The 21,903-nt window shown below is 51.2% G+C and overlaps 1 protein-coding gene across 2 annotated transcripts in view; it reads right to left on the bottom strand.

The window, feature by feature from the left end:
- The window catches only part of GOLM2 (golgi membrane protein 2), a 66,707-nt gene extending 45,074 nt beyond the window's left edge, over positions 1-21,633 (bottom strand). For both annotated transcript variants that reach the window (XM_040342197.1, XM_040342198.1), the window contains exons 1-2: positions 21,216-21,633; positions 7,718-7,772 (exon numbers count right to left, since the gene is read on the bottom strand). In XM_040342197.1, the coding sequence (XP_040198131.1) occupies positions 7,718-7,772; positions 21,216-21,542 (382 nt within the window). In that variant the 5' untranslated portion in view covers positions 21,543-21,633. The remainder of the gene's footprint in view (positions 1-7,717; positions 7,773-21,215) is intronic.
- Between the last annotated feature and the right edge of the window lie 270 nt (positions 21,634-21,903).

The raw sequence follows: 21,903 nt of genomic DNA, 5'->3' as shown, positions 1-21,903 counted from the left end.
ATCGATGAACGCTTATTGCGATTTTTTTTACCAAAAATAGGTAGAAGAATACGTATCGGACTAAACTGAGAAAAAAAAATATTTTTATATATGTTTTTGGGGGATATTTATTATAGCAAAAAGTAAAAAATATTGCATTTTTTTCAAAATTGTCGCTCTGTTTTTGTTTATAGCGCAAAAAATAAAAACCGCAGAGGTGATCAAATACCACCAAAAGAAAGCTCTATTTGTGGGGAAAAAAGGACGCCAATTTTGTTTGGGAGTCACGTCGCACGACCGCGCAATTGTCTGTTAAAGCGACGCAGTGCCGAATTGTAAAAACCCCTTGGGTCATGTAGCAGCATATTGGTCCGGTCCTTAAGTGGCTAGCAGGCAGTGACATACCAACACGGGCCACCCGTCCGCTGTACATTGGAGGGCAGTCGGTCCACAAATGGCTATTGAAGTGGATGGTGAATCCATGGTGCCCCCCCCATGGTGCCCCCCATGGCTTCCAATACCATCTCTATGCCGACGACACCTAAATCTCTCTCTCTACTCCTTCAGTCTCCTCCCATATCACTCATTTACTAACAGACATTTCATCCTGGATGTCACATGACTTCCTCAACCTATCCAAACCTGAGCTCATAATCTTTCCTCCCCCACGTGCCCCTTCCCCCGATTTCTCTGCCAAGATCAATAGCACTACTATCAGCCCGTCCCCGCATGCCAAGGTTCTAGGTGTTGTCCTGGACTCTGAACTCTCCTCTTGTCCCCACATCCAATCACTTTCCAAATCTTGCACACAGCAGGTGAACGGGCTCAGGTAAGTAAAACGGGGGGGGGGGGGGGGGGGGCCGTCATTGCCAGGTGTATTTTCACCTTAATGGGATGCAATAAGGTGAAAAAACATGAACCTTTACAGCCCCTTTAACCACTTAAGACCCGGACCAAAATGCAGGTAAAAGGACCAGGCCACATTTTGCGATTCGGGACTGCGTCGCTTTAACTGACAATTGCGCGGTCGTGCGACGTGGCTCCCAAACAAAATCGGCATCCTTTTTTCCCCCCACAAATAGAGCTTTCTTTTGGTGGTATTTGATCACCTCTGCGGTTTTTATTTTTTGCGCTATAAACAAAAATAGAGCGACAATTTTGAAAAACAATGCAATATTTTTTACTTTTTGCTATAATAAATATCCCCCCAAAAATATATAAAAAAAAATTTTTTCTCCTCAGTTTAGGCCGATACGTATTCTTCTACATATTTTAGGTAAAAAAAAAAAAATATATAATCGCAATAAGCGTTTATCGGTTGGTTTGCACACAATTTATAGCGTTTACAAAATAGGGGATAGTTTTATTGCATTTTTATTATTTTTTTTTACTAGTAACGGCTGCGATCTGCGATTTTTTTCGTGACTGCGACATTATGGCGGACACTTCGGACAATTCTGACACATTTTTGGGACCATTGTCATTTTCACAGCGAAAAATGCATTAAAAATGCACTGATTACTGTGAAAATGACAATTGCAGTTTGGGAGTTAACCACAAGGGGGCGCTGAAGGGGTTAAGTGTGACCTCCTATGTGTTTCTAACTATAAGGGGGCGGGCCTGGACGTGTGACGTCATTGATCGTCTTTCCCTATATCAGGGAACACACGATCGATGACGGCGCCACAGTAAAGAACGGGCAAGCTGTGTTTACACTCACCTCTCCCCGTTCTTCAGCTCCGGGGACCGATCGCCGGACTCCGGCGGCGATCGGTTCTGCGGGTCCCGCGGTCACGGAGCTTCGGACCGGTTCGCGGGCGACCCGCGGCTGGGCATTTAACAATCACGTTACAGGTACGCGATTGTGCCCAGCCGTGCCATTCTGCCGACGTATATCGGCGTTAGGCGGTCCTTAAGTGGTTAAAAAATGTGGGTTTTTTTTTTGCTCTCCTCCGCTAGGTGTCTTTTGTGTTCTATCTTAGCCGCCCTAATTGCACCCTTACATTTCGTGTTGCATTCTTTATAAAGTTTGAATGCCGATGATGATCCCTCAACCTTGTATTTTTTTTGAAGGCCTCCTCTTTTTCTTTTATAGGCATTTTTACATTGGAGTTAAAGGAGTTGTAAAGAGTTTTTTTCCCCTAAATATCTTCCTTTCCCTTAGTGCAGTCCTCCTTCACTTACCTTATCCTTCCATTTTGCTTTTAAATGTCCTTATTTCTTCTGAGAAATCCTCACTTCCTGTTCTTCTGTCTGTGACTCCACACAGTAATGCGAGGCTTTCTCCCTGGTGTGGAGAAAGCCTCTTGAGGGGGCGAGCAGGAGAGTCAGGACGCCCACTAACACACAGCTCCTTTCTCTATCTGCAAAGTAGAGAGCGTCCTGACTCTCCTGCTCGCCCCCTCCAGAGGCTTTCTCCACACCAGGGAGAAAGCCTCGCATTACTGTGTGGAGTTGCAGACAGAAGAACAGGAAGTGAGGATTTCTCAGAAGAAATAAGGACATTTAAAAGAAAAATGGAAGGATGAGGTAAGTGAAGGAGGACTGCACTAAGGGAAAGGAAGATATTTAGGAAAAAAATGTTTTTAACTTTACAACCCCTTTAAAGCAAAGGTCCACCCAAAAAAAAAAAGGCTCAAAAAATAAATAAATAATTTTTTATTTATTTTTTACTTACCAGAAATGGCTGTTGCTAGGCAGATCGTCCTAATCTGCCACTTCCTATTCCGCGGTGATCTTCGCTCTTCTCCTCCTCGCCTTGCCTCCCAGGAAATGGGGAGCGATGTCTTCTGGGACCTGTGCGCGTCCCAGAAGACAACCGCCCATTCACAAAGCGGCGCGCGGCATGCGCAGTAGGAAACGGGCAGTGAAGGCTTCACTGCCCGATTCCCTTAGCGAGGATGGCGGCGCTGGCACACGATCTGAAGGACAGATCGGCCTCGGGGCGGTCGACATTGCGGCCTCCCTGGACAGGCAAGTGTGCTTAATAAAAGTCAGCAGCTACAGGGTTTGTAGCTGCTGACTTTTAAAAAAAAAAAAATTACACAGCTGGACCTCCGCTTTAAGACATCCAGGACCTTTGTTCTCTTTTTTACCCAATGGGATGCATCAGCTAATGCCCTTATTTAATATGTTTTTAACCACTTCCGGACCGCCGCATGTACATATACGTCGGCAGAATGGCACGGACAGGCACATTGGCGTACCTGTATGTCCCTGCCTAGACGTGGGGCCTGACCGGGACCCCCCCGTACATGCGGCGGTTCCCGTGGCTTCAGGAGCGATCCGGGACGAGGGCGCGGCTATTCGTTTATAGCCGCCCCGTCGCGGTCGCGATCGCTCCCCGGAGCTGAAGAACGGGGAGAGTCGTATGTAAACACACCTTCCCCGTGCTTCACTGTGGCGGCTGCATCGATCGTGTGTTCCCTTTTATAGGGAGACTCGATCGATGATGTCAGACCTACAGCCACACCCCCCATCAGTTGTAAACACACACTAGGTGAACACTAACTCTTACAGCGCCCCCTGTGGTTATCTCCCAAACTGCAACTGTCATTTTCACACTAATCAGTGCAATTTAAATGCATTTTTTGCTGTGAAAATGACAATGGTCCCAAAAATGTGTAAAAATTGTCCGAAGTGTCCGCCATATTGTCGCAGTCACAAAAAAAAAAAAAAAAAAAAAAGAAGAAAACTATCCCCCATTTTGTAAACGCTATAAATTTTGCGCAAACCAAACGATAAACGCTTATTGCAATTTTTTTTACCAAAAATAGGTAGAAGAATACGTATCGGCTTAAACTGAGGAAATTTTTTTTTTTTATATATGTTTTTGGGGGGATATTTATTATAACATTGATATTTATATTGAATTTTTTTCAAAATTGTCGCTCTATTTTTGTTTATAGCGCAAAAAATAAAAACCGCAGAGGTGATCAAATACCACCAAAAGAAAGCTCTATTTGTGGGGAAAAAAGGACGCCAATTTTGTTTGGGAGCCACGTCGCATGACCGCGCAATTGTCTGTTAAAGCGACGCAGTGCCGAATTGTAAAAACGCCTTTGGGCATTTAGCAGCATATTGGTCCGGTCCTTAAGTGGTTAAATAACAAACCCGTTATACTTACCTCCACTGTGCAGCTCATTTAGGACAGAGTGGCCCCCGATCCACGTCTTCTGGGGTCCCTCGGCGGCTGTCTCGGCTCCCCCCGCAAAAACACCTTCATGGGAGCGAGCGTCATTGGATGTGATTGACAGCAGCGCAAGCCAATGGCTGCGCCGCTTTCAATCAACCAATGAATAAGCCGGGAAGACGGCAGGTTCACGGGGGTCGAGGGGTCAGATAAGTAAATGGGGGGGGGGGGGTTTGGGGCGCTGGGGGTCGCTAATACTCGGATGTTTTTTCGCCTTAATGCATTGAAAGGTGAAAAAACTTTTACCTTTACAACCCCTTTAAAGCAAACCCATCTCTCCTTTCTGTTCTTTATTCCTAAGATTTTATCCCAATTTATATCTTCCAGGAAGGTTCGTAGTTTAGGGAAGATTGCCGCAGCTAGAAATCTTAAAGGGGGGGGGGGGGGCAATTTCTCTGCTAAATAAAGCATGGAGACACGGATGGATGGATGGATGGATGGGGGAGTTTGCTTTGAATATTAAAAATGTATTATAAGCCTTTTCCGGGTGTTGTGCTCAGACACACATGACTTCCACTTTAAATCAGCTGAACATTCGCCATGATGATCATGTGACCAACACTGAAGGTAGCCAAAAAAAAAAAAAAAGGGTAAATATTTCAGCCAATTACTGTTTATTGATGTGTACTGGTAAGAGCGCCAACACGGCTTTATAGAACAAATAGCTGGCGACAGATTCGGCTTCTAGCGATAGTAATTCTAATTCCCGGTTATAATCCAATCATCAATCTCCCAGACTAGAAGGAAGGCCTTTCTTACAAAACTTCTCAAAAGAAGAAGATTGTTTTTTTGTTGCCATAGAAACCTGGCTGTCCCATAATAGCAAGTGATGAATAAAAGAATGCAACTGTTTATATATAATAGGGTGGTAATACCCTGTGGTTTCCATCACAGGGAGAGGCCGACAGTGACTGACCCGTCCATGACTATCCATATCCCTGGGTCCTGCGTGATATTTTATCAGACTCCTCCAACGTGCCACTGGTGTAGCGTCCTCCAAACCCCTCCTCCGCTCGGCGTCCCCCAAACCCCGCCTACGCTCGGCGTCCCCCAAACCCCTCCTACGCTCGCCGTCCCCCAAACCCCTCCTACGCTCGGCGTCCCCCAAACCCCTCCTACGCTCGGCGTCCCCCAAACCCCTCCTACGCTCGGCGTCCCCCAAACCCCTCCTACGCTCGGCGTCCCCCAAACCCCTCCTACGCTCGGCGTCCCCCAAACCCCTCCTACGCTCGGCGTCCCCCAAACCCCGCCTACGCTCGGCGTCCCCCAAACCCCGCCTACGCTTGGCGTCCCCCAAACCCCGCCTACGCTCGGCGCCCCCCAAACCCCGCCTACGCTCGGCGCCCCCCAAACCCCTCCTACGCTCGGCGTCCCCCAAACCCCTCCTGCGCTCGGCGTCCCCCAAACCCCTCCTACGCCCGGCGTCCCCCAAACCCCTCCTACGCTCGGCGTCCCCCAAACCCCTCCTACGCTCGGCGTCCCCCAAACCCCTCCTACGCTCGGCGTCCCCCAAACCCCTCCTACGCTCGGCGTCCCCAAACCCCTCCTACGCTCAGCGTCCCCCAAACCCCTCCTACGCTCAGCGTCCCACAAACCCCTCCTACGCTCAGCGTCCCACAAACCCCTCCTACGCTCAGCGTCCCACAAACCCCTCCTACGCTCAGCGTCCTCCACCGGCCTCCGTATCTTCCATCCCTCCACTAGCCTCAGCTCAGTGCCCTGCAACCGTCTCTGCCAATCCGTCAACGGGCCTCAGCTCATCTCAATGTCCTACGCCCCTCACCACCAATCCCTCCACTGGCCTCTGCTCAGTGTCCGCCACCAGCCTCTGCTCAGCATCCACCACCAATCCCGCCACCCGCCTCCGCTCAGCGGCCGCCACTTTCTTGTCGGAAATTCCAACAGCAAATGTCCGATGGAGCCAACATACGGTCGGAATTAACGACAACAAGCTCCCATCAAACATTTGTTGTCGTAAATTCCGATCGTATGTACGCGGGCCAGAAGGCTTCATGCACACGGCCACAAATGGGTGTAGGTGACAGGTGTAGTGTACAGTCATCATTTAGAGCCCCTTTCACACTGAGGTGGTAGCAGTAAAGCGCCACTAGTTTTAGCAGCGCTTTGGCGACACCAGCGATGGGGTACTATTCCTCCCACTGACACCAACAATGGGGTACAATTCCTCCCACTGACACCAATGATGGGACACTATTCCTCCCACTGACACCAATGATGGGACACTATTCCTCCCACTGACACCAATGATGGGACACTATTCCTCCCACTGACACCAATGATGGGGCACTATTCCTCCCACTGACACCAATGATGGGACACTATTCCTCCCACTGACACCAATGATGGGACACTATTCCTCCCACTGACACCAATGATGGGACACTATTCCTCCCACTGATACCAATGATGGGACACTATTCCTCCCACTGATACCAATGATGGGACACTATTCCTCTCACTGACACCAATGATGGGGCACTATTCCTCCCACTGACACCAATGATGGGACACTATTTCTCCCACTGACACCAATGATGGGACACTATTCCTCCCACTGATACCAATGATGGGACACTATTCCTCCCACTGACACCAATGATGGGACACTATTCTGCTCAATGACACCAATGATGGGACACTATTCCGCTCACCGATACAATTTCTCACCCCAATACCAAATATCGGCACCGTTTGCTCCCAATGGCCACAGTCCGGCCAGTCTGAAGGACAGTAGATTGCCTCTTTCCTTAGAAAGTTTGGAGAGCCCCGCTATATGCAAACACTTTTGTGTAAAAATTAAAAAATGACGTTCACTCACATATCCATAGTCTGGGATGAACCGGGATCCCCTCCTCCACCAAATGATTTGGACCAGTGCACAAAGCAAGGTCCATAAAGAAATGGATGAGTGAGTTTGGGGTGGAAGGACTTGAATGGCCTGCACAGAGTCCTGACCTCAACCTGATAGAACACCTTTGGGATGAATTAGAGTGGACACTGAGAGCCAAGCCTTCCCGTCCAACATCAGTGTCTGACCTCACAAATGCTCTTCTGGAAGAATGGTCAAACCTTCCCATAGACACCCTCCTAAACCGTGTGTACGGCCTTCCCAGAAGAGGTGAAGCGGTTATAGCTGCAAAGGGCGGGGCCAACTCAATATTGAACCCTCCGGACTAAGACTGGGATGCCATTAATGTTCATGTGCGTGTAAAGGCCGGCGTCCCAATACTTTTGGCAATATAGTGCATGTTGGAAAATCTCTACCTCGTTGACTCAGCCCTTAAGAACGGGGCGAAACAAGTCAAGGGGGAGCGGTGCCGGCTGAGACCACATTCATCTACATACCAATATACCAGGATGGTGATCGGCGCGTTTCATAAGGTCGGAGAATGTGTTTGTGTAACTAGTGCAGCCGCAATCTGCCGTATTGGAAGAGCGGTGCAGCGGAAAACAAATGTATAGACAGGAGGGTGGCGTCTGATGCGTCTGTACGCCCGCGCTGGATGGTGCGTCTGTTTGTCTTACCCTTTAAGCGGCTGACGTCTGCCATCTGTTGCGACACGTTGGACAGCAGCTTCTCCTGAAAACAAAGCAGAAATATGAAGACAATTAGGATCCGGATGTCCTCTGTTCAGACGCTGCATGCGGCCGTTTATCAATACGGCACGTCATTCCCGCTAAACATGAATTCACTTATTAAAGATAAAGAACCAAATCTTCATACTGAAGATCATCACACCCAACCGCGTGCATTCCGCTGCCTGCAGTCCATAGAGAGCCAAAGGTTCACAAAGGAGCCCCAAAATACAACAACTCACACTAATTGGTGGACCACCGAAGCTTCCAATATTACCTATTAAGACAAAATACCACCGTTCTTCCTTTTTGTCTATATGGAAATACTTGATATGACATGTTATCGTACATCAGCTTCTCAGTACCGTGGCGGACGCGCTCCCCCCTATACGCCTTAAAGCGGCCACCCTACAACAGCTACTGCGATTCGCGCACGGGAGCCATTCTGCCGCCGTCAAACGGACAGACGGCGGACGGTAAGCATGTAGTTAATCAAGTGGTTTGGTAGAGAAGCCAACATCCCAAACTCAATATAAGAACCCCAAAATAAGTGTCCCAGGCATCCCCCGCCCGTCTTCCATACCACATACGTGCCCTATTGCTGCCTTGTAACTATTTCCTTGTGCTGTGCCCCCGTGGACTATTGCGCGTGCTGTGCCCCCGTGGACTATTCCGCGTGCTGTGCCCCCTGTGGACTATTCCGCGTGCTGTGCCCCCTGTGGACTATTCCGCGTGCTGTGCCCCCTGTGGACTATTCCGCGTGCTGTGCCCCCTGTGGACTATTCCGCGTGCTGTGCCCCCTGTGGACTATTCCGCGTGCTGTGCCCCCTGTGGACTATTCCGCGTGCTGTGCCCCCTGTGGACTATTCCGCGTGCTGTGCCCCCTGTGGACTATTCCGCGTGCTGTGCCCCCTGTGGACTATACCGCGTGCTGTGCCCCCGTGGACTATACCGCGTGCTGTGCCCCCGTGGACTATTGCGCGTGCTGTGCCCCCGTGGACTATTGCGCGTGCTGTGCCCCCGTGGACTATTGCGCGTGCTGTGCCCCCGTGGACTATTGCGCGTGCTGTGCCCCCGTGGACTATTGCGCGTGCTGTGCCCCCGTGGACTATTGCGCGTGCTGTGCCCCCGTGGACTATTGCGCGTGCTGTGCCCCCGTGGACTATTGCGCGTGCTGTGCCCCCGTGGACTATTGCGCGTGCTGTGCCCCCGTGGACTATTGCGCGTGCTGTGCCCCCCGTGGACTATTGCGCGTGCTGTGCCCCCCGTGGACTATTGCGCGTGCTGTGCCCCATTGCGGCCCAAAAAAATAAAAACAGATCAGGGTTTGATCTCGATAATGTGGCATTATTTGGGCACAAGTGCAAGAGGCATTATTATTTAGGATCTTTCTGCCAGCAAACAAATCAAACATCCGTGTGCCGCCTTCCAGGGCAAACTGACCGCGCCGGCACGGATCTGCCACCACACATCCTGTAATCCGTTTAGCAAGTAAATAAGATGTGCGAGTTTTGCAACAACAGAACTAAACGCTTTGAATCGCCATGAACTCGATTTATTCCTCATGCTGTCAGCATTAGTAAATAGATCGGAATATATTTACTGGTTTTATATATTTTTTTTTCTTTTTTTTGTGATGCACCGAAACTTTTGGGCAAAAACAGGATTATCACCGGAAAAACAAACAAATAAAAAATGGCGCCAAAAATGCACGAATCAAAAAAAATTTAAATTGCATTAAAAAACACAACAGGTGCGTGATTGATGTGTCCTTGCTGCATTTTCAATGCATTTCAATTTGGAGGTACGTTTTTTTGGTGCGGTTCTTTTGGGCTTCGTTTGTGGCGTTGAAAGTCTTGCTTGCTGCATTTTTGGTCAGAAAAAAATAAAATAAAAAACCTGCACAAAAAAAAAAAAAAAACTCCCAGTTCAAATGCATTGTGCATCCAGAAAGTATTCTCCAAATTCTACAAACAATCCCCAATAATGACAACGTGAGAGAAGTTTGTGTGAAATCTTTGCAAATTTATATTATATAAAAAAAAATCCCATCTATCACAGGCTCCTCCCGCGCACACAAGCCTCGCAGGCTCCTCCCGCGCACACAAGCCTCGCAGGCTCCTCCCGCGCACACAAGCCTCGCAGGCTCCTCCCGCGCACACAAGCCTCGCAGGCTCCTCCCGCGCACACAAGCCTCGCAGGCTCCTCCCGCGCACACAAGCCTCGCAGGCTCCTCCCGCGCACACAAGCCTCGCAGGCTCCTCCCGCGCACACAAGCCTCGCAGGCTCCTCCCACGTACATAAGGAAGTATCACAGCCTTTGGTCTATACTTTGGTGAAGCTCCTTTGGCACAATTCCACCCTCCAGTCTTTCTGAGTATGATGCTACAAGCTCGGCACTCCTATTTTTGGAAAGTTTCTCCCATTCTTCTTTGTAGGACCTCTCACAGCCATTATCAGATCTCTCCAGAGATGTTCAATCGGGTTTAAGTCTGGGCTCTGGCTGGGCCACTCAAGGACATTCACAGAGTTGCCCCGTAGCCACTCCTTTGTTATCTTGGCTGTGTGCTTAGGGTCGTTATCCTGTTGGAAGATGAACCTTCGCCCCAGTCTGAGGTCCAGAGCGCTCTTGAGAAGGTTTTCCTTAAAGTGGAGGTTCACCAGAACTTATTTTTATTTATTTATTTTTAAAGCCAGCAGCTACAAACACTGCAGGTGTTGACTTTAAAAAAAAAAAAAAAAAAAAAAATGGACACTTACCTGTCCAGGTCGCCCACGACATCGGCAGCCGAAGCCGAGCTACCGCTCGGCTCTCGGCTTCCCCCGCCGCCATCCTCGGTGAGGGAATCGGGAAGTGAAGCGCTGCGGCTTCACTGCCCAGTTCCCTACTGCGCATGCGCGAGTCGCGCCGTCCTCACAGGTCCCCGCTGTGTTCTGGGAGCCATGTGTTTCCCAGAACACAACAGGGGTGGCGCAAAGGGGCAGGACTCCCGTGGGAGTCTATACCCGGAAGTGGTGCAAATAGCCGTTTTATACAGGTATCTGCACCCCCAGAAAAGGTGCCAAATGTGACACCGGGGGGGGGGGGGGGGGGGGGGGGCTATTTCCGAAAAGCGGAGGTTTCCCATTTGGGTGAACCTCCGCTTTATTCATCTTTCCCTCCATCCTGACTAGTCTCCCAGTTCCTGCCGCTGAAACATCCCCACAGCATGATGCTGCCACCACCATGATTCACAGTAGGGATGGTATTGGCCAGGTGATGGGCGGTGCCTGGTTTCCTCCAGACATGTCATTCAGGCCAAAGAGTTCAATCTTTGTTTCTCATGGTCCGAGTCCTTCAGGGGACTTTTATTTTTAATAATTTTGCAAAGATTTCAAACAAATTTCTTTCACGGTGCCATTATAGGGGATTGTTTGCAAATTTTTTAGGAAAATAATGAAATGAATCCACTTTGGAATAGGTCTGTAACTAGAGGTCGACCGATATATCGGCCGATATTTGGCCGTTTGAGAAGGCCGATATTTAACATGGCCACTAGCAGTGCCACGGATCCGGAGCTAGGCCGAAGCCAGTGCCTTTCCTGATGCTGTGACTGCAGCGGCAATCCGCGGATTGCCGCCGCGGTCACAGCATTAGGAAAGGCTGCGGCTTCGGTCTAGCTCCGGAGCCGCGGCCATCTTGGTACACCCAGCGCGGCGGCCCTCCTCTGTTTACACCCACAGAGGAGGAGGGGCCCGCGCTCGTGGGACACACACCGCTCTCTGGTGTCTGTACTACGGGGGCAGGGGGTGGGGGGTCTGTACTGAGGAGAGGGGGAGGGTCTATACTGGAGGGAGAGGATCTGTACTGAGGGGGGGGGGCGACACTTTTTTTGCACCAGTGCCACCTGCCAGTGCCAATTAGTGCCACTTGCCATCCAGTGCCATCTGCCAATGCCACCTGCCAATAACAGTGCCACCTGCCAATGCCATCTGCCAGTGCCAACTATTGCCATCCAGTGCCAATTAGTGCCGCCTGCCAGTCAGTGCCACTTGCCAGTGTCACCTGCCAGTGTCACCTGTCAGTGCCACCTGCCAATCAGTGCCTTCTGCTAGTGCCATCTTCCAGTGCCAATTAGTGCCATCCAGTGCTACAAGCCAGTGCCACCCAAAAAAAAAAAAATCGGGCTAAAATATCGGCCGCAAAAATCGGCATCATATATCAGCCGCCTCGATTTCTAAATATCGGCATCGGCCAGAGAAAAACCCATATCGGTCTACCTCTATCTGTAACAAAACAAAAACGCAGAAAAAGTGAAGCGCTGTGAATACTTTGCAGATGCACTGTGGATCACCCGGTGGTGATTACTCTTCAAGTTGATCCTTTATAGACACTCATGTACTATTATAATAATTTTAGGGGTAACAAACACTTTAAATCCTGAAAGTCCAGTCTAGCGGTGATGTAAAAGGTCACTTATCTCTGGATTTAGATTCAGGTCAGTCACACTTCGATCGTTTCATTTACTGGCCCTTTGAACTCGATGGGTCACACCGCTGTGTCATGTGCTGCTGAAAAATTAGTGTAAAATATAACCTGACCCACACCTTACAGCTATATAAACCACACACACCCTATTATTAGGACATATTAAATATGAGCCCTTCCACAATTGTCATCTATAATTATATCATTTAAAGAGAATCCGTAAAAAACAAACACAAAACACACAAAACACTAGAGCTGCACTATTCTGGCTCACAGTTTTTCTGCTTAGAATAAATCAGGGGGCCTGGAGAAAGAATCGTCCGGCGCCGGTGATCTGCCGAGCTGGTTCCAGCTATCGTGGAAGTTCCAGCGCAGGCGCAATCTGATGTGCCGAGATGGTTCCGGCTAACGGGAAAGTTCCTTCAAGGACTGCGCAGGCGCAAACTTGCTGACGGAAATCTCCGAACCTCGGCCGGCATTCAGGGCGACGTTGATTTTTCGATCCTCCAATCCACGGGGATGTTAAAGAATGAGCCTGGGTGCCGGGCGAGGTTCAGGGATTTCCGTCAGGCAAGTTTGCGCCTGCGCAGTCATTGAAGGAACTTCCCTATTAGGGGAACATTAAGGACAAGTCACCAGCTCACGACGATAGAGCTTTCCGGTGACCAGATGGTCACCAGTCATCTCTATGACCGTTGGAGGCCCGGACGCAATGTTATGACATCACTCCCGGGTTCCTGGAAGTAAACAAAGCCATGATCACGGTTGTCAGCATAAGATCAGTGAATTCCCCGCCCCCCCCCCCCCCCCCCGATCTCACGCTTTCCAGCCTGGAGGGGAGATGTGGGGTCTTATTTACACTGCATCTCTCCATAAAGAGGACCTGTCACACACCATTCCTATTACATGGAATGTTTACATTCCTTGTAATAGGAATAAAAGTGATAACAAATCAATAAAAAAAAAAAGAAAAAGAAAAGAAAGTAAAAAAAGTGTAACGAAAGAGAGAGAGAGAAAGAAAGAAAGAAAGAAAGAAAGAAAGAGAGAAAGAAGTAAAAAAGGAATTGATAACAAATGAATAAAAAGAAAGAAAAAGAAAAGAAAGTAAAAAAAGTGTAAAGAAAGAAAGAGAGAAAGAAAGAGAGAGAAAAAGAAAGAAAGAAAGAAAGAAAGAAAGAAAGAAAGAAAGAAAGAAAGAAAGAAAGAAATAAAAGTGATAACAAATGAATAAAAAAAAAGAAAGAATGAAAAGAAAGAAAAGAAAGAAAGAAAGAAAGAAAGGAATAAAAGTGATAACAAATGAATAAAAAAAAAGAAAGAAAGAAAAGAAAGTAAAAAAAGTGTAACGAAAGAAAGAGAGAAAGAAAGAAGTAAAAAAGGTGTAACAAATGAATAAAAAAAAAAAAAAAAAAAACAACAAGTAAAAAAAGTGTAAGACCCGGTTCACACTGGGGCGACACGACAGGCGGCTCAGCCTCCTCACGTGTCGCGTCCCATTGAATGCAATGGAACCGTTCTAATAGGAGCGACGCAAGTCGCTCCGACTTAGAAAAAAGGTTCCTGTAGTATTTCGGGGGCAGCTCAGGGGCGATCTGCATTGACTTCTATACAGAAGTAGTTTTGCGAATCGCCTCTGAAGTCGTCCTCAGGACGACTTGCAGAGTCGCCCCCGAAGTTGTGCCGCCTATGTGTGAACCGACTCTAACAAATGAATAAAAAATAAAAGTAATTAAAGCACAAATTGTGTGCGAAACGCGTCGGCTGTCCCCTTATGTGACTGTATTTTTAGATGTACATGTCTTACTTTTATCAATAAAGACAACTTCAAGTTTATCCGGAGTGCGGCTGTCCATCGATTTCCATGTTTTCCTAAAAGGTGGAGGGTAGGGGGCTGATCGGACATACCGGGGCAGGGAGTTCCAGAGTATGGGAGAGGCTCTGGAGAAGTCCTGAAGGCGAGCATGTGAGGAGGTAACAAGGGAGCTAGAGAGCAGGAGGTATTAGTTAAACCCCCTGCCTGGCATCTATCACCCGCTCCTGTGTCAGCACCTACGTGAAGGGCAGATCACGGCAGTGTTTGACGGATGGACCATTGTATTGGCATGCACAGGCTCCTCCCGATGCGTTACGTCCTAAGGACATTATCTTCCCTTGATGCTCTATGCATAGAGGGTGGTACTCCATCCATCATGTCAAGAACAATGAGAATGTGCCTCAACACTCCTGTCCCCCCTCCCCCACCCTATAGTCAGAGCCATGTGAATGGAATGGAACACCTTCACCACTACAAACTGAAGAACCAGAATGAAGAATACGGCACGAGATGATAAATACGCGGATGTTTTAGTTGTGATCGATTCGCTCATCTGGGTCAAAGGGATGAAACGCAGACTGTCAGAGTCACACAATGCTGTATACGGGGAGAAAAACGCGCGGCTCGCGGAAAAAATTAACTCCGCAGGAGCAATTAAACTGAACCCAGAGTCTGCCTCTGCCGAGCCTGAGCCGTATGTATGAAAGTATCTGACCCATTTATCACCAGCCTGACAAGCACTGAAGCTATTATCTTATGTAAAGTAGGGCGCCCGGCAATGTGCGGGAAGCGATAATAGCGGCCCAGAGATCGGCGCTTCAAACACGCCAAATAGTGATTCTCATTAATCCATTCCCTTCCCAGGAAGCAGAATCTCCCTCTTCGCTGATCACAGTGAAGGAACAACAATGCAAGAGCCCCTTTGTTTGGGGGGGGGGGGGGGGTAAAAACATACAGCTGTGCCAAATTTGTCTGGCCCCATTACCCCCCAACTGCTGCTCCAACACACTTACACCCTCTTCCTGCCCAGGCCAAATTTTCAGCTTTCAGCGCTGTCACACTTTGAATGACAATTGCGCGGTCATGCAACACTGTATTAAACGTTTATTGGTTTTTTTTGGAGACCGATAGATGGGTTCTTTTTTTGCGAAACAAAAAAAAGTTTCCATTATAAAATATTGCAAATAAGTAATTTTCTTCACCGCCGACGAGGCGGCACTGAGGGAGCGGCGCCGACGAGGCGTCACTGAGGGAGCGGCGCCGACGGGGAGGCACTGAGGGAGCGGCGCCGACGGGGAGGCACTGAGGGAGCGGCGCCGACGGGGAGGCACTGAGGGAGCGGCGCCGACGGGGAGGCACTGAGGGAGCGGCGCCGACGGGGAGGCACTGAGGGAGCGGCGCCGACGGGGAGGCACTGAGGGAGCGGCGCCGACGGGGAGGCACTGAGGGAGCGGCGCCGACGGGGAGGCACTGAGGGAGCGGCGCCGACGAGGCGGCACTGAGGGAGCGGCGCCGACTCAGTGCCAAAGAACCTGCGCCCTAAGTTAAGGCGGCGTAGCGTATGAGGGCCGGCGTAAGACAGCGGAATTCAAATTATCCATGTAGTGGGTATGGTATGGTAATGAAGGCTGACCCCACGTAATTGACGTTTTTGACTAAAGGCGCATGCGCCGTCCGTGAACATAACCCAGTGCGCATGCTCCAAATTAACCCACAAAAAGCCAGTGATTACGCACAGCCCTATTCGCAAACGACGGAAAATTCGACGCTGGCCCAACGTCCATACTTAACATCGGATACGCCTCATATAGCAGGGGTAACTTTAAGCCGGAAAAAGCCTGACGTAAAAAACTGCGCCGGACGGACGTACGTTTCTGAATCGACGTATCTACCTAATTTGCATATTCCTCGCGTAAATCGACGGAGGCGCCACTTAGCGGCCAGCGTAAATATACAACTAAGATACGACGGCATAAGAGACTTACGCCAGTCGGATCTTAGCAAAATTCCGGCGTATCTTGCTCTTTGAATACAGAAAGAAGATACGCCGGCGCATTCTAGAAGTTACGCGGCGTATCAATAGATACGCCAGCGTAACTTCTTTCTAAATCTATCTGGCCATATAACTTCTGCGCAAACCAATCAATATACGCTTATTGGGATTTTTTTTTTCTTCAAGAAATTCATTTAAAAAAAATTAAGGGTGACACCCCCCAACTCCGATCCAGGTAAAGTGTCTCTCACGGAGACTCTTTACCACGTGATCAGCCGTGTCCAATCACGGCTGATCACGATGTAAATAGGAAAAGACGGTAATCGGCTTTTCCTCAGACGCGAGTAGAGGAGAGCCGATCGGCTGCTCCTCTGACAGGGGGGGGTTTGTGCTGATCGATTATCAGCACAGCCCCCCTGAGGATGCCCACTGGACCACCAGGGATTTCACTAGATCACCCGGGATTTAAATCAAAGGTATGCCACCCTAGACCACCAGGGATGACACATAATGGATACCAATCAGTGCCAAAATGGATGCCAATCAGTGCCCACAATGGGCATCACTGATTGGCATCCATTAGTACAACACATTAGTTAGTGCCCATCTATGCCCATCCATGCCACCTATCAGTGCCCATCCATGCCGCCTATCAGTGCCCATCCATGCCACCTATCCGTGCCCATCCATGCCACCTATCCCTGCCCATCCGTGCCACCTATCCCTGCCCATCCGTGCCACCTATCCCAGCCCATCCGTGCCACCTATCCCAGCCCATCCGTGCCACCTATCCCAGCCCATCCGTGCCACCTATCCCAGCCCATCCGTGCCACCTATCCCAGCCCATCCGTGCCACCTATCCCAGCCCATCCGTGCCACCTATCCGTGCCGCCCATCAGTGCCCATCAATGCCACCACATCAGTGCCACCTCATCGGTGCCCATCAGTGCCACATTATCAGTGCCAGTCAGTGCCCATCAGTGAAGGAGAAAACATACTTATTTACAATGTTTTATGGCAGAAACAAAAAAAAATTTTTTCTAAATTTTCGGTCATTTTTTTACTTTATTTGCAGAAAATAAATATCCCAGAGGTGATCAAATACCACCAAAAGAAATCTCTATTTGTGGGTACAAAATGATACAAATGTAGTTTGGGTACAGTGTAGCACGACCGCGCAATTGTCATTTAAAGTGCAACAGCGCTGAAAGCTGAAAATTGGTCTGAGCGGGAAGGTGTATAAGTGCCCCCTGGTATGGAAGGGGTTAAAAAATAAAAAATTGTGATCTCGAATTTACCCCCCCCCCCCCCCTCACAATCTCTATTGCAGAGTTCCCCCTCCCCGATTCTTTCATGTTAGGCCCCTTTCACACGTGCGGACCGTTCAGATCCACCTGTCCGTTTTTTTCAGGCCGGACCTGAACGGGCGCTCCGTGTGTCTCTATGGAGCGTCGGTGACATGTCCGCCGACACCCCGATCAGCCCCGATCCGATCCTCTCCGCTAAAATGTGACTGATGCAAACCCTATTTTGCAACCGTCTGGCGGATTGGATGAAAATGAACAGACTTTTTATTTATTCGATCCCCCCCCCCCCCCCCATAGCAGGGACCGCCCTGTCTTTTCTTCGCTCTCCCCTATGGGGGGGGGGGGGGGAATCGGATGAACACGGACAGTCTGTCCATGTTCATCCGATCCGATCCGCAGACGGAAGAAAAAAAAAATAGGATCTTCTTCCGTCTGCAAAATCGGATGTTTGCGGAGGCGGACGATTACGGGTGTCATCCGCTGACACCCGCAATCACATAGGGACCCATGTATGTCCCGTTTTCGTCCGCACGTGTGAAAGGGGCCTAACAAGTGTGGAGTCTTTTCCCCGCTCACTCTGACAGTCTGTCACGTTTTTAACAACCTTGTCTGTATTAGTAGAGAAGTAGAAACATTGTAACTCTTCCTTTCTTAGATCACAAGGGATAAAACTTCAGTGTGTAAATGAAGAAATTGTTTAACCACTTCGTGGACCGCCGCACCACGATATCCGTCAGCAGAATGGCACAGGGACGTATATATACGCCCCCCTTAGGAGCCCAGCCGTGGGTCGCGACCCAGTCCGAAGCTCCGTGACCGCGCACGCCGGACCCGATCGCCGTCGGTGTCCCGCGATCGTTCCCCGGTGAGGAAGAACAGGGAGAGGTGAGTGTAAACAAACCTTCCCCGTTCTTCACTGTGGCCCCGTCACTGATCGTCTGACGTCACACGTCCAGCCCTGCCCCCCTACAGTTAGAAACACACATGAGGTCACACTTAACCCCTACAGAGCCCCCTAGTGGTTAACCCCTTCACTGCCATTTTCACAGTAATCAGTGATCGTAGGTAGGGGGGGTATGAAGGTAGGTAGGGGGGGTATGAAGGTAGGTAGTTCGGTAGGTACTCACCCTCTCGGCCTCGCACATCTGGGTCTCCGCCTCCCGGTATATAGAGGGGTAGGTAGGGGGGGTATGAAGGTAGGTAGGGGTGTATGAAGGTAGGTAAGGGGGAGTATGAGGGTAGATAGGGGGTATGAAGGTAGGTAGGGGGGTATGATGGTAGGTGGGGGGGGTATGAAGGTAGGTAGGGGGTATGAAGGTAGGTACTCACCCTCTCGGCCTCGCACCTCTGGGCCTCCACCTCCCGGTATATAGAGGGGTAGGTAGGGGGGGTATGAAGGTAGGTACTCACCCTCTCGGCCTCGCACCTCTGGGCCTCCACCTCCCGGTATATAGAGGGGTAGGTAGGGGGGTATGAAGGTAGGTAGGGGGGGTATGAAGGTAGGTAGGGGGGGTATGAAGGTAGGTACTCACCCTCTCGGCCTCGCACCTCTGGGCCTCCGCCTCCCGGTATATAGAGGGGTAGGTAGGGGGGTATGAAGGTAGGTAGGGGGGGTATGAAGGTAGGTAGGGGGGGGTATGAAGGTAGGTAGTTCGGTAGGTACTCAGCCTCGCACCTCTGGGCCTCCACCTCCCGGTATATAGGGGGGTATGTAGGTAGGTAGTTCGGTAGGTACTCACCCTCTCGGCCTCGCACCTCTGGGCCTCCGCCTCCCGGTATATAGAGGGGTAGGTAGGGGGGTATGAAGGTAGGTAGGGGGGTATGAAGGTAGGTAGGGGGGTATGAAGGTAGGTAGGGGGAGTATGAAGGTAGGTAGGGGGAGTATGAAGGTAGGTACTCACCCTCTCGGCCTCGCACCTCTGGGCCTCCACCTCCCGGTATATAGGGGGGTATGTAGGTAGGGGGGTATGAAGGTAGGTAGTCCGGTAGGTACTCACCCTCTCGGCCTCGCACCTCTAGGCCTCGGCCTCCCGGTATATAGAGGGGTAGGTAGGGGGGTAGTTCGGTAGGTAGGGGGTATGTAGATAGGTAGTGGGGGTAGTTCGGTAGGTACTCACCCTCTCGGCCTCGCACCTCTGGGCCTCCACCTCCCGGTATATAGGGGGGTATGTAGGTAGGGGGGTATGAAGGTAGGTAGTCCGGTAGGTACTCACCCTCTCGGCCTCGCACCTCTGGGCCTCCGCCTCCCGGTATATAGGGGGGTATGTAGGTAGGGGGGTATGAAGGTAGGTAGTCCGGTAGGTACTCACCCTCTCGGCCTCGCACCTCTAGGCCTCGGCCTCCCGGTATATAGAGGGGTAGGTAGGGGGGTAGTTCGGTAGGTAGGGGGGTAGTTCGGTAGGTAGGGGGTATGTAGATAGGTAGTGGGGGTAGTTCGGTAGGTACTCACCCTCTCGGCCTCGCACCTCTGGGCCTCCACCTCCCGGTATATAGGGGGGTATGTAGGTAGGGGGGTATGAAGGTAGGTAGTCCGGTAGGTACTCACCCTCTCGGCCTCGCACCTCTGGGCCTCCGCCTCCCGGTATATAGGGGGGTATGTAGGTAGGGGGGTATGAAGGTAGGTAGTCCGGTAGGTACTCACCCTCTCGGCCTCGCACCTCTAGGCCTCCCGGTATATAGAGGGGTAGGTAGGGGGGTAGTTCGGTAGGTAGGGGGGTAGTTCGGTAGGTAGGGGGTATGTAGATAGGTAGTGGGGGTAGTTCGGTAGGTACTCACCCTCTCGGCCTCGCACCTCTGGGCCTCCACCTCCCGGTATATAGGGGGGTATGTAGGTAGGGGGGTATGTAGGTAGGGGGGTATGTAGGTAGGGGGGTATGTAGGTAGGTAGTTCGGTAGGTACTCACCCTCTCGGCCTCGCACCTCCTGGCATATAGAGGGGTAGGTAGGGGGGGTATGAAGGTAGGTAGGGGGGGTATGTAGGTAGGTAGGGAGGGGTATGAAGGTAGGTAGGGGGGCATGAAGGTAGGTAGGGGGGGGTAGTTCGGTAGGTACTCACCCTCTCGGCCTCGCACCTCTGGGCCTCGGCCTCCCGGTATATAGAGGGGTAGGTAGGGGGGTATGAAGGTATATAGGGGGGTATGAAGGTAGGTAGGGGGGGTATGAAGGTAGGTAGGGGGGGTATGAAGGTAGGTGGGGGGGGTATGAAGGTAGGTGGGGGGGGTATGAAGGTAGGTACTCACCCTCTCGGCCTCGCACCTCTGGGCCTCCACCTCCCGGTATATATGGGGGTATGTAGGTAGGGGGGGTATGAAGGTAGGTAGGGGGGGTAGTTCGGTAGGTACTCACCCTCTCGGCCTCGCACCTCTGGGCCTCGCACCTCCTGGCATATAGAGGGGTAGGTAGGGGGGGTATGAAGGTAGGTAGGGGGGGTATGTAGGTAGGTAGGGAGGGGTATGAAGGTAGGTAGGGGGGGCATGAAGGTAGGTAGGGGGGGGGGTAGTTCGGTAGGTACTCACCCTCTCGGCCTCGCACCTCTGGGCCTCGGCCTCCCGGTATATAGAGGGGTAGGTAGGGGGGTATGAAGGTATATAGGGGGGTATGAAGGTAGGTAGGGGGGGTATGAAGGTAGGTGGGGGGGTATGTAGGTAGGTAGGGGGGTATGTAGGTAGGTACTCACCCTCTCGGCCTCGCACCTCCCGGTATATAGGGGGGTATGTAGGTAGGGGGGGTATGAAGGTAGGTAGGGGGGGGTAGTTCGGTAGGTACTCACCCTCTCGGCCTCGCACCTCTGGGCCTCCGCCTCCCGGTATGTAGGGGGGGCATGACGGTAGGTAGGGGGGGTATGAAGGTAGGGGGTAGGTACTCACCCTCTCGGCCTCGCACCTCTGGGCCTCCGCCTCCCGGCTCTGCAGCCTCTCCTCCACACTCCGGCACTCTCCCAGGCGTTGCTCCAGCTGCCTCCTCCCGCTCTCGGATTGCACCATCAGGTCGGAGTGTCTTTTCTCCAGCCGGCTCCGGGCCACCTCCGTCCGCTGGACTTGCTCCTGCAGAGCGGAGAGATCCTCCAGGAGGGCGGCCTGCCGGGACGAGACGCTCCAGTAATTGAAGGCCAAGAGGCCGATCACCGCCAGCAGCGCCACCAGGACGAATGGGGGGAGGCGGCCCGTCCGCCTCGGGGCTCCGAACCCGACCATGTCCGCCCTCAGGCCTACCGATCACCGATCTCCCCGTACACCGCGCCGCCTAACCTGCTGACCCGGGGGACGGGGCGGCGCTTACACAGCAGGGGCGGGGCGCCCGGGTTCACGAAGCACAGATTGGCTGACGGGGCCGGGTGGACTCCGCCCGGAAGTTGAGTTGAGGATCAGGAGGAAAAAAAAGAGAGTAACTACTCTGCGCATGCGCGGCGCTGTTCCGCATTCGTTGTCATGGCCGCGCTGTCAGTCTCCCGGGGGCGTGGCTTACTGCACAGGATTCCAGGAAGTGGTGCGGAAGTAAGGGCGGAAGTTATTTCTACACCCCTAGGGACCTATTTATAATTTTAGGCCTGAAGAT

The sequence above is a fragment of the Rana temporaria genome, chromosome 3 (assembly GCF_905171775.1).
Source record: "Rana temporaria chromosome 3, aRanTem1.1, whole genome shotgun sequence".
Lineage (NCBI taxonomy): Eukaryota > Metazoa > Chordata > Amphibia > Anura > Ranidae > Rana > Rana temporaria.
This window is presented reverse-complemented; position numbering and strand designations above follow the sequence as displayed.